Raw genomic sequence first — 22,749 nt, 5'->3', positions numbered from 1 at the left:
TACCTCCTATCCAGCAACTCCCTCACCAGGGGCTCAGAAGCTTCTCCTTCAGTGCCCAGCTGTCTATACATGATCAAGGCATCTTGCCAAATTTCACAGCCTCCTCCTTAACTCCAGACAGTATCCACTTCTGCTGTTTTCTTACCACGTGAAATCTCTTAGCAACTTTAATAACCTTCTTGGCACCAGTCTAAATTAATACTTGTTTTTAATCCTTAAGATTTCCAAAGGACTTTTAGATACATCCAAAGTGCACCCTTAATGGTTGGTTTGTTTTGCAGTTGTGCGTGTGAAAGTGGTATTATCTCAATGGGCCTTTTCATTGTAACTCTTAGAAACAAATTTTTGGTGGCTCTGGCTTTTGTGTAGTTGGCTTTGGTTACCAGGAGATGATAGAGAAATAATTGACAATGAAAGCTCAGAACTGGTGTCAGACATTCCAAATTGCTTGTGCCGCAAACCAGCTGCAGTGCCTGGTCAACAGAAGGGCTCTTAGTTGGGATTTCAGCCATCATCAGCACTGCAGGGCTAGTCCTGCCTCTGAATAGAGCTGATACAGTCAGCTTCACATTGTGTGTAAGGTTAGTGACCTGCCGGAAAAGCTTATGCGTGGATTACTTAGATCATAAGATTTCATGGACCATGAAGGTCCATGAACCCTCTGATATTATGGGCTAAAGTCTGTGCTTCTGTACTGCTGTGCAAAAGAGTCCAGGGTTTTCCGTAGATTCTCAAAAAGCGTGAGGGACAAAACGATGAAGAACCACCGTGTTAGAACAGTATGACTAAATGGTACCTTTTAAAAAAAAAAATCACCATTTTAATGGACGGGAAGTAATCTATTATAGCCATAAAATGCTTGCAGTTTTCGGGGCTCTCTCTCATACTTACTTTCAAATGAACTGAATTGGTAAGATACTTGGTTCTAAGCAATGTTGTCAACCAGTTTTCCCATGTCCATTAAAATAGAACAAGGCAGTTTTATTATATTAAGTTTGGGGATCACATCGAAAAACAGTCCTGCCTTTTCTCATGACAGGCACTGTGCCAGCCCCAGCAAACCTACAGATTACTGAAGTAACACCAGAGAGTTTCAGAGGGACTTGGGATCACGGAGCTTCTGATGTGTCTCTCTACAGAATCACCTGGGCACCTTCTGGAAGCACAGATAAGATGGAGGTAGTGTTAACTCTTTTTTTCTCTCTCTCTCTTTTTTTTAGATCGCATTTCATTATAGGGACTCTTGTTTGAAATATGTATTACCTCTGTTGCCTGAAAAGCATCCTTTCCTACTAGTGACTTTTGAGCTCATGGCATGCCTCAAAGCAGGAGGAATATCTGGCTAAATGATGTCAACCAACTGCCAAGGAGTTCATGATGCACCTGTGACTTAACCTTGTGTGGGTTTGTTGTTTCTTCCTCTTCCCCTAAGACCATCCTAAATGGAGATGAGAATACTTTGCTGTTTGAAAACCTGAACCCGAACACTCTCTATGAAGTTTCTGTTACTGCCATCTATCCTGATGAGTCAGAAAGCGAAGACCTGACCGGCAGCGAGCGCACGTGTAGGTGTTCAGCCTTCAGTAGGATGTTGTTATCTTAAAATGAACAGAATAGAGCTATGCCTATATTCGTAATATTTCCCCATATTCTGTTTTTTGTAGTGCGTTTGATACCCTTAACAACACAAGGTAAGAATTTAATTTGCTGATTGTACGGATGACCAAATAATGAATGAATGAATGAAAAATAACACAAAATCCATTGCAAACAGGCCTTCTGCTTTTAAATCGTAAGGTGTCGATTGGGACCTCTTTTAAACAGGTCTTTCTCGAAAAACGTTGCTCTTTGCTACTATGCGTTGAGGAGTCATTTGAGAGTCAATGACCATCATTGACCGTCGGGTCAAATTTAGTTCTAAACCTAGGGGCAAGACGGGAATAAAGACACAGACCTACTAGAGAATGGACTTGAGGATATGGGGAGGGGGAAGGGTAAGCTGGGACAAAGTGAGAGAGTGGCATGGACACATATACACTACCAGATGTAAAATGGATAGCTAGTGGGAAGCAGCCGCATAGCACAGGGAGATCAGCTCGGTGGTTTGTGACCACCTAGAGGGGTGGGCGAGGGAGGGTGGGCGGGAGAGAAACGCAAGAGGGAGGAGATATGGGGACATATGTATATGTATAACTGACTCACTTTGTTATACAGCAGAAACTAACACACCCTTGTAAAGCAATTATACTCCAATAAAGATGTTTAAAAAAAAAAATTTAGTTCTAAGCCTAGAAGTATACAGCTCTCTTGATTTCCTTGGGAACAGTGCATATTTGTGGGAGAGGCATTCTCCAGTTTGTTTACTCTGTTTCTCAACAATCCTTTTTCAGCTCCGAAAAGTGGCCCACGAAACCTTCAGGTGTACAATGCAACATCTAACAGCTTGACTGTTAAGTGGGATCCTGCTAGTGGTCGTGTGCAGAAATACAGAATCACCTATCAGCCTTCAGCAGGGGAAGGCAGTGAACAGACGGTAATTCATTTGGGAAAAAACGTGACTTTTAGATAAATTCTACCCTCTCCTTCTCAGACTCCTCTCACTCCCAGTGTTTAGTTAGTCACACTTACTGTTTTGAGAGTTGCAAGATTTGCCGTATTGGATGGAATTTTTTGGCTTCATCCCTGACGGAGCCTCCAAGCATCAGGCATGTGCCTCAATGCATTCATGTTTTCCTTAAAAACTATTAGGGTTGGGTCATCCACGGAGATAGCTGGATTTGTGACTCTATTTGTATTTTCATTTCTTACATCTCTAACTTGATCAAGTGTTGAGAGTCTGCTAAACTTCCATTATTCTAATTTTCCTGTGTTTTGCATGTCATAAGGTATCTTCTAGATCTGATGTTTCTAGATCTGGGTATCTGTTCAACCTAACTTATACTATTTATCACTTTTATATTTATCCAAGTGGAGGTTCCTGAGAAGGACTGTGGGACTCTAAACTCGGCCTTCATCTTCGTTTTCTTCCCAGCCTTCCCGTATTTAACAGACCCCTTGTCCATTTACCTTGCTTACTTTAGTTGTCTGTCTTTGAATCTTCTTCAGCTTTGTTTTATGAAATGTGTGACCAGAACTGCACACATTACCCTGGGTCAGGAAGCAGCACGATTTTTACACAGATAGGGCGATGCTTTCTGATTTATTTCAAATACCTCTTTTGGTGAGGTCTAACATTTTGTTGACTGTTGGGGGCTGTGATTTTTCCTCATGTTGCCTTAGAGAGAGTGAGTTATTAACTTTTAATTGTCTGACTCTCTGAGCTCCAGCAAATGGGTCATACCTCTTCCCAGTTGAGAGGCGTTAGCAGAGGTAGATGCTGGCAGTGGTTAAAGGTCTCTGAACCTGCGCAGTAAGTGGGTTTAGCTGAACCAGTGCTCTTGTGAGCTGCTCTGTTGAGGTTTCCATAGATCTAGACTTAGGTAGTGGGATACATTTGGATTAAGAATTTCTTATAGTTTATCAGTAGTAAACTAAATACCAAGTGTCATCAACTGGCTTTTATATAAAATGAGACACATCTGATGGACTGATATTTTAATGGCAGAAACAGAACTTTCATCTGTGCCAGGCCAGATTTAGGCAAAGCTTGTCCTTAGCATTTCTGTTCTTGGTGGTACTGACCATCCAAATGCTGCCCTGGGTCTCTCTTTCCTGTCTCTCAGCTGTTTGTTATAATTAGAAGGAGTCTTATAAATTTATCCTCTGTACAGTATTAGCTGATAATCCCTTAAGGTCTGTTATTCTTAAGGATATTTGCATTTTAATGCTAGTCTGCGAAATAATCAAAGTAATGAATCACTGATGCTGGCATATTTTGGAGAGCTGGATGGGGGAAGCAGGCACACACCATTCCGCTTCCTCATGAGGCTAGTTCTACTAAGTGGATGCTTTCAGATTTGTTAAGTATCAAATACGTCGATACTTTGTTCTCATAACCTCAAATACTAAATCTGTTAGAATTAGCCACTGTGGTCCAATTTGCCCATATTGAGGAGGAGTACAGCGATTCACTGAGGTTTTCTCTGAAACGCAGACTGCTTGAGTGGATGCGTGCTAAGTGGGAAACATCTGGACCAGCCATCCACATGTGGATTCGCGGGCCGCATGCCATTTTCATGCGATTTTAATTAGTATGGCATAAACATCTGAATTTGGTAGACCGTTAACAAATCATACAAATTTCCTTTCAGCAAGATAACTAGATGGCCTTAAGCAATGAATTAAAACCTTCAAACTCTGTAATCAGAGGATATTGAAAAAGCTTCATACCACAAGTCTGGAATCCTGAGTGTGGCCTGGCAGAGGGTCCCGTCACGTAGTTTACACAGCTCATGCTGTTAGAGGGGCAGTTTTTGAGGGGGAAAACCAAAAGCTTTAGATCTTTTGCTGAATCATTTTAATATGTTTCTTAAGCAAATAAAAAACATCTGTAAAAAGGTAAGAATAGCACTTAATGGTGCAGAGCCTCTACTATCGTGCAATTCTTTGCTATCTTAAAGTTCCTTTGCAGCTCACTTATGATTAATGCCTTTTTGGGGAAGAGATCTGTGAAATGTGTTTTGGATGAAATTTCACAGTGCTGGCGGCCAGCAAGTTGAAATATCTTTTTTAAGGTCACCAGTTTAAGGCTTAAAATCCTTTTTTATGATTGAAAGTGCATATTTTACATTTAAAATTATACCCTAAGATATATTTTCAGCTTTCACTGTGGGACCTGTTTCCAGATCTTGGCAAAGGTCTCAAATAGCTCCCCTGTAGAAAGAGCTTTTTCTAACAGATCAGTGAGATGGAGAGAGCAAGGCTCACACTTATCCCTGTTTTACTCAAGACCACGATAGGAGGACGGCAAAACAGCGTGCTCCTGCAGAAGCTGAAGCCTGACACTCCTTACACCATCACTGTGTCCTCCCTGTATCCAGATGGTGAAGGCGGTCGCATGACAGGAAGGGGCAAGACCAGTAAGTGAACCCAGACTCCCACGGCTCTTTACATAACGTTCGCGGGGATGGAATCACATCTTCCTCTGGAAACCCTGGGGTGACACAGCCTTTTGCTAATCTTTTAAAAGCCGTGTTAATAATGATCTTAATTGTTTTCAATATCCTTACTTGGAGTCATCTGTCTCTGTTCAAGGAGAAAGACGTTTATTACTTTCTAGGATAAGACAAACAAAAACCGCTCAGGGGCCAAAATCTCTCTGGAGAGATGAGACATGTGTCAGATGATCACAGACGTTCTTTCACTTATTCAGGACTTCAACAAATGTTTGTGGGGTGGGGAGGCATCAGGGAACCTGTGTTCTGTGAGTGCTGGGTTGTTAGGACCGCACTGTGATGGGCTTTCCGTGCATTTCAGAGCCTTTGAATACTGTAAGGAACCTCAGAGTGTACGACCCTTCCACCAGCACTTTGAACGTTCGCTGGGACCATGCAGAGGGCAATCCTCGCCAGTACAAGCTCTTCTACGCACCCACAGCAGGCGGTCCGGAGGAACTGGTACTTACTTCCTGTAGGGAAAAAAGCATGTTTGTTTTAGCTGTAGCCGAATGATTGCAAAGTGGAGCTAAAGAGATAACCAATTTACCTTAGTGCTGAGGAAGTTCATATTCATTTAGTAGGACTTGACAGAGGGCGGTAGGTTGGTGTCTTGTGCCTGGGTGATCAGGGAGTTTTTGCGGGGGATTGGGGCTGGGGGAAGTAATCCTTCCAGGGAGTTCTGAGAGGGAGCCTGGGGTGAGTGTAGAGAAGTCTTTCTTCAGAGACTCTTATAACAGTTCGTCTGGGGGCACGTCGTTACATCCCGATATTACAGAACTTGCTTCTTGACTTGGTCTTGAGTTAATATTTTGAGTATTATATTATTTGCAGTATTATTTCTTTGACAGGCTTTTCAAATCAGATACTTTACATTTTATTAAAATCTTTAGGTACCAATCCCTGGGAATACCAATTATGCCATTCTTAGGAATCTGCAGCCAGATACCTCATACACTGTTACAGTCATTCCCGTTTATTCTGAAGGTGATGGAGGACGCATATCAGATACTGGAAGGACATGTAAGTAAGAAGGCAGAAAAATATAGCTTTTTCGTGATACGCTTTGCTTTTCCGTGTAAAGGCCATATAGGCCCACTGAAGAAAATTTGGAAAATTCATGATAGAACAAAAACATAAAAATTACCCATAGTTTACCATCCAAACACCACCAACTGTTAATATTTTAGTGTATGAAATAAAAAGTTATAATGGCATTCTTCTTCTGAAATGATAATTTCAGGATTTATAAATGTGTATGTAATCACCAGTATTCTGTTTCACTCACAAAAGTTCATGAGCTTTGCTTTGTGCCTTATAAATTTGTGTGAAGCAGTGTTTTGTAATTGGCTTGCGTAGCGTCGATTGTTGAAATCTGTTCATCACATTACTTGATCGCACATTTCTCTGGTTTGCTGATGAAGTGCTTTTTGGCGTTGAAAATCCGTGTGCTTTCATTTGCCATTAACATCTTGAGAAAGCAGCGTATAGTGGTTTTACAATTCTTTCTAGTACTGCTTAAAGGCTTTGGGGCATACCTATAAATATTTCTTTGGCTTTAAAAATACACTTGCTGATGGCTAAAAGAGAGCAAATACAGATGACTTCTTTTGGCAAAAGATTAGCGGTCTGGAAAGATGATTTTATTGGCTAAACTAGAGTTTGGGGTTAATACATGGATTTAATTTGCATGTTTTCTAAGTCCCTATTGGGGCAGGTAACTGAGAACTGAGTGTATCTTTTCTCCCTCCTTTTGCCTTTTCTTTTAATCACAGAAGACATTCAGTATCTATTTGTTGAATGAGAAGGAATGAATGGGTGAATGTAGCTGATGGAATTAGATGGCTTCATCGGTGTTGTCAGTTTTTACCTAGAAGGCAGAGCTATAAAATCCTCTGTCTCTCCATTACCTGTGTTGGAAAACTGAAGCATCTTGTCCCTTGCCCCTTGTTCTTTCGTGGCCAACCCAGTGCTATCATTGTGCTTTTACTAGCTTGTTTTTATTGGCAACCACTTTGCTTCCATATAGACCAAGGACATAGTTGGCTAATTTTGACTACATTTGGATTTGGAGAATTTTAATCTGCTTTTGTGTGTAGATAATTAGAAGTTTAAGGAGGACAGTATTTTATCCTGTTACAGAGTAGAAGTTTTGGAGAAGTGATAGCAAAAGCTTGACATATGTAAACAGATGTAAGAAATATGTGTTGGCTTTTCTTTCCTCAGTGGTGAGAGGGCTGGCAAGAAACGTCCAAGTGTACAATCCAACGCCAAACAGCCTGGACGTTCGCTGGGACTCGGCGCCTGGGCCGGTGCAGCAGTACCGCGTCGTGTATTCGCCCCTGGCTGGCCCGAGACCCTCGGAATCTGTAAGTCATGCTGTCGTCGTAGAGCTCGACAGAAGAATGCTGTAGATTTTACTGTGCCTCCTGCTCTAGTTGCTGGCCAGCAACAATAAGTCAGTTGGTGTGGCACCGGGTGTCCTGGAAACTTCCTTTCCTGATGAGCTTAGTCTCAAGTTTGTGTCCTGTTTGGTTGCCTGTGAGGATGCAAGCCACGGCCATGCCCATGTGTAAGGCTTAAATGATTGCTTTTGATGAATTAAAGTAGGTGTATTAACGATAGGGTTAGTTAGCAAAAATGAATTTTGGAAAAATGCAAATTAGCTATATAAGTTAAAAGCCCCAGTAGTGAATGCAAATCATTGCTAGACCTCGTCAGTATGGGCTTTTGTTGTAACATACACGTCTTTGTTATGAAAATACCTTAAAGTTTGCGTTCATTGGCTCTTAACAGGTTGCCCAATCTATCTTCAATTCATAGTACTATGCAGTTTTCTAAGTAGATTAATAATTTTGAGATCAGAAATTACTAATTTGACAAGGGATAGAACACCTGTGGGAAAGTAAATTTATAGACTAATTTAATTTACAAGTCTTTACCAAAATAAAAAATGACGACGAACAAAGGTAAACAAATGAGGAGAGATAGATGTGCTCTGTAAGAATATTGATTTGTATGTCCCTGTGTATGGTAGGACACATTCAGACAGTACTGCCCTTATCCATTGCATGGAGTAGCTCTCTGTTTTACCAGTGTGTGTGTGTGTGTGTGTGTGTGTGTGTGTGTGTGTGTGTGGTCCCTTTTATGTGTATCTAACATTCGGGATGCTTTTGGGTAACTGTCATTGAGCCCTGGATGTTGTATTTGAGAACCTTTATAATGAACACAAATGGGAGATAGTTGAAGTCACTAAGGGTCAAGTATGAACTAACATTTTGGAGAGGAAATTTCTGAGGATAAATTGCATTTAACAGTGTGGCTTGGGCAGGTCTCATGAGGTAGCACAGAAGCTGGTTTCTGCTGTGCTGGGCTCAGCCTTTTACTGTAAACATTATCATGCCGACTAATAAAAGACTCAGTAAGCATTTGGGTTGTGGTCAAGCAGAATCTGGCGTGTCCTCCCCTCCAGATCGTGGTGCCAGGAAACACCCGCACGGTGCACTTGGAGCGGCTGATTCCGGACACACCCTATTCCGTGAACATCGTTGCCCTCTACCCGGACGCAGAGGGGAATCCCAGCCCTGCCCAGGGCCGCACGCGTGAGGCGGAAATCCTTTCTCCACCGGGTTCCCTTGTGACTTGGGGCGGGAGGCCTGGGGGGGGGTGGGTGGTGAGTGAGGGGTGTGGGGAATCGCCTCTACCTTGCTCAGGTGAGGGGAGCGCTGGGTTGCCCACAGTCACGTTCAGCCTGGAGCCTTGGGCCCATGACTGCCCTCCCAGCTGAGTGATGTCGTTTGGCCGTTTTCTCATCTGGGACCCCAGTTAAGGAGGGGTTTCTTCCCTTCTGCCTGCGGTGGGTCTTCTCACCAACTGGGCACTTTGGAAGTGTTAGGGCACGGCCTCTCTGTTTCGTTAAACAGGAGGTGGTTATAGCAGTTAAAATAATCCCTTTCTCTCCCAGTCTGTACTTTCAGGTTCAAACCTAGCTCTCTGTCACTGGAAGCTCTCTGTCTCTGTCACATGTAATCGTAGCTCTGAATGCAGCACTTTCTACTGTTTATGGTTTCACATTAGAGCCGTAGATGTGTATTTCATCATAAGGGAGTAAGCAACCCAGAGAGTGGGGAGGTACCAGGGTACAGTTACTCTGCCCTGGGTTCCATTCTTTCATACCCCTCCCTCCACCCCTGTGTCCACTATGGTCAGAGACAGGAAACCAACTCTGTTGTATTTATTTATTTAGTACCACGAAGTGGACCAAGAAATCTGAGAGTCTTTGGGGAGACAACCAACAGCCTCTCGGTAGCCTGGGACCACGCTGATGGGCCGGTTCAGCAATACAGGATCATTTATTCTCCCACCGTTGGTGACCCAATCGATGAATACGTGAGTCTGTCACTCTTTCATCTGAGCATTTTGTAATCTCTCACCAGGTTGGAGGGTGAAAGGAAGCTTTCTTCTTTAGGAAGTGCTGTGATTACAGTTGAATCTTTCTCTGATGTGATCTTGGGGCCACCTGCACAATCAGTATCTTTGGGCTCATTTCTCTTCTACGCACAGGTTGAAAAATTATCTTATCTCATAAAAATGTGTATTTCTAACTATCTAATTATACCATAGGAACTGAGTCGGTGAAACATGGTACCTATTATTCTGAGCTACCTAACTTAATGTTCGAGTTATGTGACTCTCTAAATCTTAACCTTTCTTGAAATACAATTCCTCCACAAGGTCTCCCTTCAATACTCCAGGGCTAATCAAGCTCTCTTTGGTCTGAATTTAACATTTTTTGGGTACACTTTGGTTTTGGAGTATACATACTCTCATATTAGCTTTAAACTTTTTGAGTGTCATATTTTGTCACTCCAGAACCAGATTCAAGTTTCTTCTAACTTCCTCCTAGCCCTCAGTATGTACATCCATCCGTTATGGATGGAAGAACTCACGACTTTCTTTAAAGTCTAGTGATTCATTGATGTGATAGTTTAGTAGACTCTTACACAGAATGTTGATTGTAAGGCAGTGAGGTCTGTGGTTTGCAGCCATTTTGCCACATACATCCTCTCTGATGGTTCTCCCTTCACTATCCCCATGTTATAAAATATGATATCTACTTGAACTTGATATATTAGGCTTTAATTCAAGCTCCTATTTTTATTAACCAGAAACCCATGTAACGGCCATTTAAGAGTTTCTGATCAGGATGGGGTAAGCGGTGTTACCACACTTAGTTTGCCAAAGCAGAGAAGCTCCTGCTTTAGTGTTTATTCAGCCTTGCCATGGACAAATACGCAATTTCCCGTCACTTTCTGAAAACATTAAAAATGTAATTTCCCTCCCAATTCACCATTTGGAATTAGGGGACTCCATGCTGGAATTCATGGTTTAAGTGATCCCTGTTTTTTGTAGAAGCAAAGCATAGAGTTGGAAGAGAGACTGAGAGGCCTGTCTGGTTCACTTGCTCTTCGTGGGGGCAGCTGAATGTATTTTCCATTTCCTCTTTTTCCCCTAATTAATATTAGCAAAACTGATACTTTTTTTAATATAAATTTATTTATTTTATGTTTGGCTGCGCTGGGTCTTTGTTGCTGCACGCGGGCTTTCTCTAGTTGCAGCGAGCAGGGACTACTCTTCGTTGCGGTGCGCGGGCTTCTCATTGTGGTGACTTCTCGTTGTGGAGCGCAGGCTCAGTAGTTGTGGCTCGCAGGGTCAGTAGTTGTGGCACACGGGCTTAGTTGCTCCGCGGCACATGGGATCTTCCCGGACCAGGGCTCGAACCCGTGTCCCCTGCATTGGCAGGCAGATTCTCAACCACTGCGCCACCAGGGAAGCCAAAACTGATGCTCTTGAAGACAGAAACTGAGTCCGCTTTTGCTCCCCAGTGGGCTCCCAGCGGCTGGTACCACACCTGGCCCACGGTGGGCGCAGGGTGCATATTTGTGGGAGGAGCACCACGAAACTGACACACATGGCGGAGCGGGGAAGGAGGGGAGCACAGTCACGTGTGTGGAGGTGCTGTACGAGATACTGCCTTTCATCCTCACGGCTTCCATCCTTCTGAGACGCTGAGCCACAGGACTGGGAGGTGGCTGATGCGGGATTTGAGCTGAGACCTGCCTGACTCTAAAACCATTTCCCGTGCCGCACAGTGGTAGACAGTTTGCCTCGCCTTGAGCATTGTGCAAGAAAAAGAAACCATGAGGAAAACATTACCGTTTATGGGGATGCATACAAAAGTATTGATCTGGAAGTCCTCTAGCCGATGATAACTTCATAATTTAACTTCCCCTGCAGACCACTGTCCCAGGCAGAAGAAACAATGTAATGCTACAGCCCCTGCAATCTGATACCCCATATAAAATTACTGTTATTGCTGTTTATGAAGATGGAGATGGTACCCATTTGACAGGAAATGGAAGAACTGGTAAATGTCTTAAACCTTTTATAATCTTTAAATTTGGTAGTATTTGAGTATATACATCTCAGACACTCCATTGATACTGCATTAACATTTGTATTAGATATTGAATTTTGTCAGAATGATATGACAACGGAATGTGTTATTAACTTTTTAAAGGTCCACTGAAAGAAGGAAAACGAGACACAAATCTGCATATTTTGCTTTGCTTGAGATAGTTTTATTCTTTGGAAAACCACTGGCTAGTCACTGAATAATGTTTTAGTTTGTGTGGTATCAGTTAAGGCTGTAGCTGTTAACTCAGTCAATTAAGTGTCAGCAAAAAAGACCCCATCACCATAGAATCTTAAGTCATGAAAAAGAAGCAAGATGATTAGTAATCATCTTCTGTCTTTACAAATTTAGCTTTTTTTAAAAAAAATTTTTTTTCTATTGTACTAATGGATTACCAGGATTCAGGCCCCTTTTCTAGCCTGTGTGGATGGCAGTTTCTTATGGTTTAGATCAAAAGTCCTCTAATTTGGTTGCTGGAATCATCTGAAGACCTTTAAAAAGGCTTACGCCTGGACGCCACCCCGAGAGATACTGATGTTAAGGGTCTAGACGTGGTCCAGACCTGCCGAAGTTCTAGTGTGCAGGCAAAGTTGAGAGTCCCTGGCTGAGCGTGAAGGTGGGCTGGGCCATGGGTCCGCTGGGTTCCGTTACTGGGAGACGTGGGTAAGACACTTTTCCACTTCGTTCAGCCAAAATCCACTTAAGTCACATGATTTCAGGCTCCTTGCTACACTTAATTGCCCAAACTCTTTTTCTACTTAAATGATCTTGACAACATTACAGGATTTGGGAGAGGTAACATCTGAAAACTCCTGAGAGAAAAGCAGGACCAGAGTGTTTCAGCTCAGTCTTTGGAGGCCAGGAGTTTGTATATTTATTGACACCTGTTGTCTACAGGACTGAGTCAACAGAGACTCCATGTAGCGACTCAAGATGATTTTAATTTAACAGCTTCCCATTGTCACTCTTCCCTTAGGTTTCAGAACGTATTTTGGTATTTTTCTGGAGGAAATGCCGTATTTCAGAATTCTATGCATAATCAAGAACATAAACAAATCTCTACTAGATCTTTAGTTTTCTAGGAAGGGCCAAAGCCACTTCTGGTTTCTCTTGTAAAAAAGTTTTTGAAGTTGAGTCCTTATTTGTGTAACGCTGTGAATAATAACTCAGGGGCTGACTAACAGCCTACCTCACAGCATTGATCTAATAGGGGGTAGAGTTGGGTAGTGCTCTGGAGGTGTGAGCATTTACTCTAGGTTATGTTGGTAGAGGTTATAGTGGTGCTGGGGAAGAACCTCGTTTTGGTCACTAGCTAGCTGTGTGGTCTTGGGCAAATCATATCTTATTTTTGTGATAAGATGGTTGGATTAAATTCATTTTTTTGGCTCTAACAATCTGTGATCTATAACGTTCAAAAAAATGGTATGAGATCTCTTTTACTTTTTATAATTCTGAATCCAGTTCTAGAAATCACCAGTTCCTGAGTCCATTTGATTTGCTGTTTGAATTTGGAAAACTACTAAGTTTCTGTTGAACATTTCAATACGTTTTAATTGTTTTCTGGAGCGGGACAATATGGGATATTATTAATTTGCTCTCATGAGGCTGCACCGTCAATATTCATGGTCAATACTCATAAAGTTCTGTGCTCTCTCCTCGTTTGTCAATAAAAGGTCAGTAACGTGTGCCAATATTTGTTTCCAGTGGGATTACTTCCTCCTCAGAACATACACATCTCAGATGAATGGTATACGAGATTCAGAGTGTCCTGGGATCCTTCACCATCTCCCGTTCTCGGATATAAAATTGTGTATAAGCCAGTGGGTAAGGAAGCACCTTTATCATCTTAGAAATGCACTGGAGGGTTATTTGTGCGTGAGGGTGTTCTTTGTTGCATCCCCCATGATTAGATTCTCCTGATAGTTCAGTTATCACATCAAGTCCTCTCCTACCAGAGGTAACGTTTCTGGAAATAGTATTTAAGCCAGTGGTCTAAAGTATCATTGTTACTATGGGTTTAGATGCCACTCCCGTTAATCTGCATGACTAAAACGTCTGATCTGGTTCATAAAATTGCACAAATTGAAGCTGTGTTCAGACAACCTATATGTTATTATGATTGTGAAATAATGAGTATGTAATTAGTATAAACTTGTGTATTTTTCCCATCAGGTCAAGGTGTTATTCCATTCGGGGCATGTGCATTTTAGTTTAGTCACGGCAGGCTTGCTTTCAGCTTCCCACTGACACTTTCACCTAAATGGATGTCCCCTCTATTAAGTTATTCGCCATCTATGTTTCCACCTTCTGTCTATATGTTTAGCAAAATGGAAGCAAAATCCTTTTATAGTAAATTTGCATCTTCCATGCACCCAGGAAGGATGTGAACTAGAAAAAAATAAAGGAGAGAAGGCAAGTGTAAGGATATGTGAGCCTGTGCAAGAAATGGAGAGGGAACTTCAAGGTGGAGGACTTTCAGTAACCACATTGCATGGAACGGGGTGGGAGATAGACGTTCTTAAATTATCTCTACAGCAGAAAAATGTTAATTGAGCACCCAGTATGTACAAAGCACTGTGCTGGCAAACTGGAGCGTAAAGAAGAGGCTTGAGAGTCTAGAGTAGTTGACGGTGTGATGATTTATTCGTTAAAGGGACATTAATTACAGACATGCTACATTCATTAGTACACGTGCTAGCTAGTGTGCTATGCTTTGAGAATAACAAGGAAAAGGCTTCGGTCTCTGCTTACAGTTTTGTATTCACTACGTAATGCAGCGTGTATTACGGGGAGCATGTGCATAAGGGCTATGGAATTAATGGTGTTCATACTATCATTTGAGTATAAGTTATTTGATTTTAAGAAAAATTTGAGACTAGGGATGGCATATTTCTATGTATTTTTGTGATTGTTATTAAAGGTTCCAATGAGCCCATGGAGGTCTTTGTTGGAGAAGTGACATCATACACGTTACACAATCTCAACCCCAGCACCACCTATGACGTGAATGTTTATGCTCAGTATGATTCTGGACTCAGTGTCCCTCTGACGGACCAAGGCACTACATGTGAGTCACGTAGTTTTTTGTGGTTGTAAGAAAAAGTGTAGTATAAATGACCAGGTCAGTCTGTTTTAATTTTCTTTCTTTTTCTTACGCATGTTTCCTCAGCATTGAGTAGGTAACTCTTTTGTGTCCAGCTAAACAAATACTTACGTCATATAATCAAGTATACAAAATGTATAATGATATGTTTGTTTTATAGAAAATACATTTTGAATTCTAAAAGATAAAAATTATAAAAATTATGATTTTATCCATGTGGGATGCTATGTGGTTTTTCCTGACATTTGATGTTAAACGTATATTACCTAAATGTATTGATCTAATTGAAAGTTTTCACATAAATGCCATGATGACTGATTCAGCTTACAGATAGATTTTGTTGTCATCAAGTGCTTTAATGGCTATTTGAGGACTTAGCAGATAGCCTTTCAGAAAATTTGTTTTATTATTTTTCATGAGGTGTCACTGACATTCATTGTGTTGAGAGGGGCTATAGACAGACCTCGTTTCATTGCACTTGGCTGTATTGTGCTTGGCGGATGCGGTGTTTTTTTATAAATTGAAGGTTTGCGGCCACCCGGCATGGAGCAAGTCTACTGGTGCCATTTTTCCATCAGTATTTGCTCACTTCATGTCTCTGTGTCACATTTGGTAGTTCTTGCAATATTTCGAACTTTTTCACTGTTATTATGTTTGTTATGGTGATCGGAGATCCGTAATCTTTGATGTTACTATTGCAAAAAGATTACAATTTGTTGAAGGCTCAAATGATGGTTAACATTTTTTAGCAATAAAGTGTTTTTAATGAAGGTATGAACATTATTTTTTTAGACATAACACTATTGCACACTTAATAAACTATGGTATAGTGTAAACATAAAACTTTTATGCACTGGGAAATCAAAATATTTGTGTCACTCGCTTTATTGTACCAATATTTGCTTTATTCTGGTGGTCTGAAACTGAACCTGCAGTATCTCAGAGGTACGCCTGAATGTGGATTTTCCTTCCCTTGAAAATCAGTCATAGGAAGGGAGGTCGGTTTTGACAATACCATGTTTTCGTGTTTGCTTCATGTATGTTTCTCATGAAGAAACAATGTGAGACTTTAGACATTATTTTTTTCAGCCACAGTGGAAGTTTTAAAATTGTGTTGTGATTAAAAGTATGCTTTTTGCCTTTATTTATGAAGTAAATCTATTTCTTTCTGTCCTTCTCTTGTAGTATATTTGAATGTGACAGATCTGAAAACTTACCAGGTCGGGTGGGATACATTCTGTGTTAGATGGTCAGCTCACCGGGCAGCCACTTCCTACAGGCTGAAACTGAGCCCTGCAGATGGTACGTGTGCAAAAATATGACCTGGAGCACATAGTAGCCACATTTAAAACTTCCGTAAAGGTGTCGTTCTATTTATAAAATGATGTATCAAAAGGTCTTTAAATATAATTACTGGTGACACTGGCATTTTTCCTCTGCTGTCCTCATCAGGAACAAGAGGACAGGAGATTACCGTGCGTGGGTCAGAAACCAGTCACTGTTTCACCGGCCTGTCACCAGACGTTGATTATGGCGTCACTGTCTTTGTGCAGACACCAAATCTTGAGGGACCAGGTGTCTCTGTCAAAGAACATACTAGTAAGTGTTTGAGTAATCTGGGGGGTCTCTGTAAGGCTTCAGAGTAGGATGCTCTGGGTGTGGGAGACCTAAGTGACTCCTGTGTGGCACTTCTCCTTACGAGCAGCAATAGTGACATGATGGCAGGTCCTTGAAGTGGCGTCTGTGGCTGGTGCAGCACCTTTATCTGCAGCAAATCCGTGCTGCCCCTGTTAGAGTTGGCGTAATTGTAAGGAAAGACCTAAAGGAGGGAGAGCTGGCTCTAGCTGACAGTGAGAAGGTGAACATGTATCCGTATTAGTGACCTTTGCTCATCTGACTGTATCTGAAGGTCTTACGTTCTCCCTTTGCATCTGGGCTCCGCTTCGCGCTGCTGTAGTCAATGTTGAGTGACTACCGATGGTACCAATTTTGGATAAGATAGGATTCCCAGTATGTCAGTGCCCATGACACTTGCTTTGTTATCGAGGACCTAAATGGCTCTTAAAATTTACTTTCTGAGATATGAAATGTGCACATGTTCCGTTTTTCTAATTATTACTTTTAATTCTAGCTGTAAAACCAACAGAAGCTCCTACAGAGCCACCTACACCTCCTCCCCCTCCCACGATTCCACCAGCCCGGGAAGGTAAGCACTGCTATTAGGCAATGCATCCAGCTGATAGGGATTGATAGCCTTCTTACCGATGCAGTTGATACAGAACATTTCTGACCTATTATTCCTGCTCAAGAGTTTTTCAATTAAAGGCAAAGATTACCAGTCATTTGCTCTTCTGCTCCAGGCCCATTTTAGTGTGAATAAAACCAATCATAAACCACTCCGCCTCTTCAGCTGGAACTCTGTTGCCTCGATTTTGCAGATGAAGGTCTAGGGGTGCCTTAAATGATCCATTGTCACATGGCGGGCATTTCTTTCTTGTGGCTGCTGGCATCAACAGGCACTGGGAACCTTTTGGGCTAAATTTGCAGGGGCCTTTGGCTTTGAAATTCCTGGCTTCTGACCTGAGAAGGGCCCTGGATTACACAAAGCTAGAAAATTTCTGTTCACCAAAGTTGGAGACATAATTGTCCCTTGTAGTGAACTGGTAAAAAGACATAGACTGAGCTATTAAGATTGGTCTCTCAGTAATTTGGGGCAATGCTCAGTGCTTCATCAAATTAAGTTTTAGCTAATTAACGACTGGTTTATTCTTTTCCCACATTCTGTTTCCAACATTTAATTGAAAGTATTTTTCTTTTCTCTTAGAAGGCTCTAGAGTGTTATGGCTTTATTAAGCCTATTAAAGAAGTAAAATTAAAAATTAAAGGTGTATTATTATAGGATAAAATAGTAATGTGTTTCTCTAGACTGTTGAAAGGAATTCAGTAAATATTTTTGGCTTAAAGACATGTTAAGCAAGACGAAAAGACAACCCTCAGAATGGGAGAAAATATTTGCAAACGAAGCAACTGACAAAGGATTAATCTCCAAAATATACAAGCAGCTCATGCAGCTCAATATCAAAAAAAACAAACAACCCAATCCAAAAATGGGCAGAAGACCTAAATAGACATTTCTCCAAAGAAGACGTGCAGATGGCCAAGAGGCACATGAAAAGATGCTCAACATCACTAGTTATTGGAGAAATGCAAAACAAAACTACAATGAGGTATCACCTCACACTGGTCAGAATGGCCATCATCCAAAAATCTACAAACAGTAAATGCTGGAGTGGGTGTGGAGAAAAGGGAACCCTCTTGCACTGTTGGTGGGCATGTAAATTGATACAGCCACTATGAAGACCAGTATGGAGGTTCCTTAAAAAACTAAAAATAGAACTACCATATGATCCAGCAATGCCACTCCTGGGCATATACCCAGAGAAAACCATAATTCCAAAAGAGACATGTACCACAATGTTCATTGCAGCACTATTTACAATAGCCAGGACATGGAAGCAACCTAAATGTCCATCAACAGAGGAATGGATAAAGAAGATGTGGTACGTATACACAATGGAATGTTACTCAGCCATAAAAAGGAAATTGTGCCATTTGCAGAGGCGTGGATGGACCTAGAGACTGTCATACAGAGTGAAGTAAGTCAGAAAGAGAAAAACAAATATCATATATTAACGCGTATATGTGGAATCTAGAAAAATAGTACAGATGAACATATTTACAGAGCAGAAATAGAGACACAGACGTAGAGAACAAACATGTGGACACCAAGGGGGGGGAAAGGGGGTGGGATAAATTGGGAGATTGGGATTCAACATATATACACTACTATGTATACAATAGATAACTAATTGAGAACCTACTGTATAGCACAGGGGAAAAAAAAAAAGAAGGTACAATCTGTTTGTAGGGCATATATTAAATTTACCTTAAAAATGCATTCCAGTATACGGTAGGTGCAGACAAATACTGTTTGATTCCACTTAAATGAAGTACCTAGAAGAGTCAAATTCATAGAGTCAGAAAGTACGTTGGTAGATGCCAGGGGCAGGAGGGCAAGGGGTGTGGGGAGGGGGAATGGGGAGTTAGTGTTTAGTGGGGACAGAGTTTCAGTTTAGGAAGGTAGAAAATTAGGGCGATGGATGATGGTGAGAGTTGCACAGCAATGTGAAGGTATTTAGTGCCACTGAACTGTATAGTTAAATGTGGTTAAAATAGTATGTTTTATATTATGTGGCTTTTACCACGATAAAAAAACATTTAAAAAAATGGATCATAAGCCCACATATAATAATTAATCTATAAACCTTTGTGTCTTTGTGACCTGAAATTAGGCCAAGATTTCTTCAATATCACACCAAAAATGTGAGCAAAGAAATAATTGATAAATTGTACTTCATCCAAATTAAGAACTTCTCTTTGAACAACATTGTTAAGAGAATGAGAAGACAAGTCGCAGATTAGGAGAAAATATTTACAAATCACATAATCTGCTAAAATACTTATACCCATGTTACATAAGTAATTCTCAAATCACAGGAATAAAAATACAAACAACCCAATTTTAATAAGTGAGCAAAAAATTTGAAAAGACATTTTACCAAAGAAGATATATGAACGCTCAATATCAGTCATTAGAGACATGCAAGCCAAAACCACAATGAGATACTACTACACCTATTAGAATGTCTAAACTTAAAATGACCATGTGTTGGCAAAGACGTAGAGTAACTAGAACCCTCATACACTGCTGGTGGGAGTGTAAAATGTATAACTGCACTGGAAACAGCTTGGCAGTTTCTTCAAGTTGAACATAAACCTACGGTACCACTCAGTCATTTCATTATGAGGTGCTAAACCAAGAGAAATGAAAGCATATGTTCACACAAAGACTTCTACATGAATATTCATAGCAGTTTTATTTGTAAGAAAAAAAAAACCGGGTAATTGGAAAAAAACAGGAAATGACCCAAATGTTCATCAAAAAGTGAAATAATAAGCAATAATGGAATAAATGGAATTCTTCTCAGCAAGAGAAAGGAACAAGCTATTGTTAAACGCAACAACGTAGATGAATCTCCAAATAATGCTGCTGGGTTCACGATGCCCGAGGAAAAAAGAAAGATACTGTCTGATTCCATTTATATAAAATTCTGGAGAACGCAAATTAATCTATCATGTCAAAAGGAGATCAGTGATTTTCTGGGGATGGGAAGGGGTGTGGAGAGGACTGACAGGGAGAGACTATTATAAAAGGACACCAGTGAACTTTTGGGGGTGATGGATATGTTTGTTACCTTTTTGGTGGTAATGACTTACTTCTCTGGTGTATTCGTATTCCACAACATATAAGAGTGTGAATTTTGAAAAAAAAAAAGACATGTTAAGGTTTTTTTCTTAATAGGCTTTATTTTTTAGAGCAGTTTTAGGTTCACAGCAAATTTGAGCTGAAAGTACACAGAAGTCCCGACATGCCCTGCCCCCTCCCATGCACAGCTTCCCTCCACTCTCAACATGCCCCCTACCAACCCGGAGTGGGACGTTTGATACGTTCTATGAACCTATATTGGCACATCTTTATCACCCAAAGTCCATATTTACATTAGGGCTCATTCTTGGTGTTATACATTCTACACGGTAAGTTTTTATCACTAAAATGTTAAATTTTTACTTTCAGAATTTTTAGCTTTCAAGTCTGAAGATTCTAATTAAAGGTGTTTCTTTATTTTATTCCATCCCTTCCCTCCCTCCATAAAATTCTAGTGGCCTAATTTAAAATGAAAAGACACCTCATCTACACCAAGTCTTTGATAATTATATACAAAAATCTCCAAACCCACTGAGGACTCTTCTTAAGTTCTGAGCATGGTTGTTTTTTCACTTGATTTCCGCCTTAGTTATTGTTTGAAGCTACTTGAAGAATCCCATGAGGAGGGAGCATATGCGTGTAGAGTGAGGAGATGGAGTAATTCCAGAGCAGAAATTGGGGGCCAGTTAGACTAGCGCTTTTCAGACTTCACTGTGCACGTGAATCATCTGGCACCTTGCTACCGTTGATTCGGATGCAGGAAGTCTGGGGTGGGCCCCAGGACTCTGCATTTCTATCAGGCTCCCAGGCAATGCCGTTGCTGCTGAACCGCACTTGGAGGAGTAGCAGGGTGTTAGATTACGTTTCTCAGTTGTGTAACTTCACTGAAATGAAAGAATTCATGAGATTTGGGGCTTCCTCTGTGTTTTTCCCCCAGTGTGCAAAGGGGCCAAGGCAGATATTGTATTCTTGACGGACGCCTCCTGGAGTATCGGGGATGATAATTTTAACAAAGTTGTAAAATTCATCTTCAATACTGTGGGAGCCTTTGATGAAATCAGTCCTGCTGGAATTCAGGTGGGTGTCGTTTCAAAGGTTATTCATGTGTAATGTCTTGCTATTTCCTTCAACCTTTTAAGTAGAAAGACTTTTCAGTATAAACTCCATTTTGACTTTGTTATTTTCTCTTTTCTTTACACATAGACATTTGGGAAGGACTTGGGTGCAAATGATAAATAAATAGAAAAATAAATATTCCTCTAGGTATTCTCTTGGCTAGATGATATTCCTGTTGCAGAATTTAGGGGAGTCTAATAACTTCCTGCTTAAATCTTCTGACAATGGTACATTTTCCTAAAAGGTCATTTTACGTTCTGGAAGTTAAGTGCATTGTGGTTGTTGTACCCCGTTAAGTCAGAAGATTCAGTGATAGATAGTGACTGGAGGCGGGTGTGTGGAACCCTACTGCCCCCTCTATCATGACATTGCAGATATTACCTGAACCAGAAGAAGAAAGGCCATTGTTAACTCAAAGGGAAATTAATTTGTTTTCCTACAATGATAGCTACCAATTATCTTGCTTTGGAATCACTCCAAATTTATTGCTTTTACTAGAGTGGGAACTTAGAAAAATTAATCCTTCCATGGCACACCTCAAAGAATAATTCCTCACTTAGCTCTGACCCACCAGTAAAGCTGAGAATCTCCTCCACTCCCAACATACCCCTGGACTCAGGGCCAGTGGCTCTGTTACTTACTACCTGGGTTCTGTAACCTTGAAGACCCACTTCAATTCCACCCTTTCTGGAGAGGCTGCCTTGATAGTTTTAGGCATTTCAGACTCCTGAAGGGTTTTGTCTGTGTTGCTGTTACGGCAAGTATCTCTTTATATTGTCATTATTTGTGTGATTCTCTTCTGTCTAAATCATTGACTGCTTAAGGCAAGAGACTGTATTGTATTATTATTTTTCTGAATTCTCTTTCCCTTCCCATTTCTCTTGGTGAATTTTCTTCTTTATTTAGACAGGTACATCTTAGAGATGTTATGAAAATAAGAGATTTCTGACATAAACCACAAATAATTTCATAAACAAATCATGTCTTCTTTTATGGAATAATGCTTTGTGGAATGTATTAAATTTCAAATCCCCAAATAATCCTGTAGATGTTATTCCAACCCAAGAAGAGTAAAATGTCAGGCTAGTTATAGTCTTAATTTAAAGTGTGAGCAAGTAAGCCTTTTTTGAAATCCTTTTAGAAATTAAGATTTCTGATAAAAAATAAGAAAAAAAGCTACCATATTTTATTAACTTCTATGTGCCAGCTACTTTGTATACATGATTCTCATTCCTTAAACTGGCCATAGAAGTAAGTATAATTATCTCCATTTTACTGATAAAAAACGAAGGCCCAGAGATGTTGGGAACCTACCCAATGTCACAAAGCTATTAACTGGCAGCGCTAAGATTTGAGCCCATTGAATCCTGACTATAAAGCTTTTATTCTTTCCACTAAATCACACTGTCACTGAGTTTGTGATGAGTGCTGATTATTATCACACACGTGCCATTTTTATATTACCATGAAGAATAGATATGGTCAGTGCAGAGGGTCAGTTGTCTGAGAAGCAATTGCTTAGCCAACATTTGAGCTCAGGATGGTATGTTCTCATTTCTAATCTTGGAATCTCATTGCTCTCCAGTTTTATCCATCCCTTCTTACATCCTAGAGAATAAATACAGTGCATGTACAT

The 22,749-nt window shown here is 40.7% G+C and overlaps 1 protein-coding gene across 4 annotated transcripts in view; it reads left to right on the top strand.

The window, feature by feature from the left end:
- The window catches only part of COL12A1 (collagen type XII alpha 1 chain), a 116,247-nt gene that overhangs the window by 58,234 nt on the left and 35,264 nt on the right, over positions 1-22,749 (top strand). For 3 of the 4 annotated variants that reach the window (XM_068551625.1, XM_068551628.1, XM_068551627.1), the window contains 17 exons: positions 1,040-1,179; positions 1,433-1,565; positions 1,665-1,691; positions 2,391-2,533; positions 4,889-5,018; positions 5,416-5,555; positions 5,987-6,116; positions 7,320-7,462; positions 8,566-8,695; positions 9,340-9,482; positions 11,391-11,520; positions 13,273-13,392; positions 14,489-14,635; positions 15,857-15,973; positions 16,124-16,270; positions 16,803-16,877; positions 20,935-21,074. In XM_068551625.1, coding sequence (XP_068407726.1) covers positions 1,040-1,179; positions 1,433-1,565; positions 1,665-1,691; positions 2,391-2,533; positions 4,889-5,018; positions 5,416-5,555; positions 5,987-6,116; positions 7,320-7,462; positions 8,566-8,695; positions 9,340-9,482; positions 11,391-11,520; positions 13,273-13,392; positions 14,489-14,635; positions 15,857-15,973; positions 16,124-16,270; positions 16,803-16,877; positions 20,935-21,074 — 2,135 coding nt within the window. The remainder of the gene's footprint in view (positions 1-1,039; positions 1,180-1,432; positions 1,566-1,664; positions 1,692-2,390; positions 2,534-4,888; positions 5,019-5,415; positions 5,556-5,986; positions 6,117-7,319; positions 7,463-8,565; positions 8,696-9,339; positions 9,483-11,390; positions 11,521-13,272; positions 13,393-14,488; positions 14,636-15,856; positions 15,974-16,123; positions 16,271-16,802; positions 16,878-20,934; positions 21,075-22,749) is intronic. The other variant, XM_068551626.1, reaches the window with a different exon arrangement.

Source organism: Eschrichtius robustus, chromosome 9, assembly GCF_028021215.1.
Source record: "Eschrichtius robustus isolate mEscRob2 chromosome 9, mEscRob2.pri, whole genome shotgun sequence".
In the NCBI taxonomy this organism is placed as follows: Eukaryota; Metazoa; Chordata; class Mammalia; order Artiodactyla; family Eschrichtiidae; genus Eschrichtius; species Eschrichtius robustus.
Note: the sequence above shows the minus strand (reverse complement) of the source record. Positions and strands in the feature narration are given on the sequence as shown.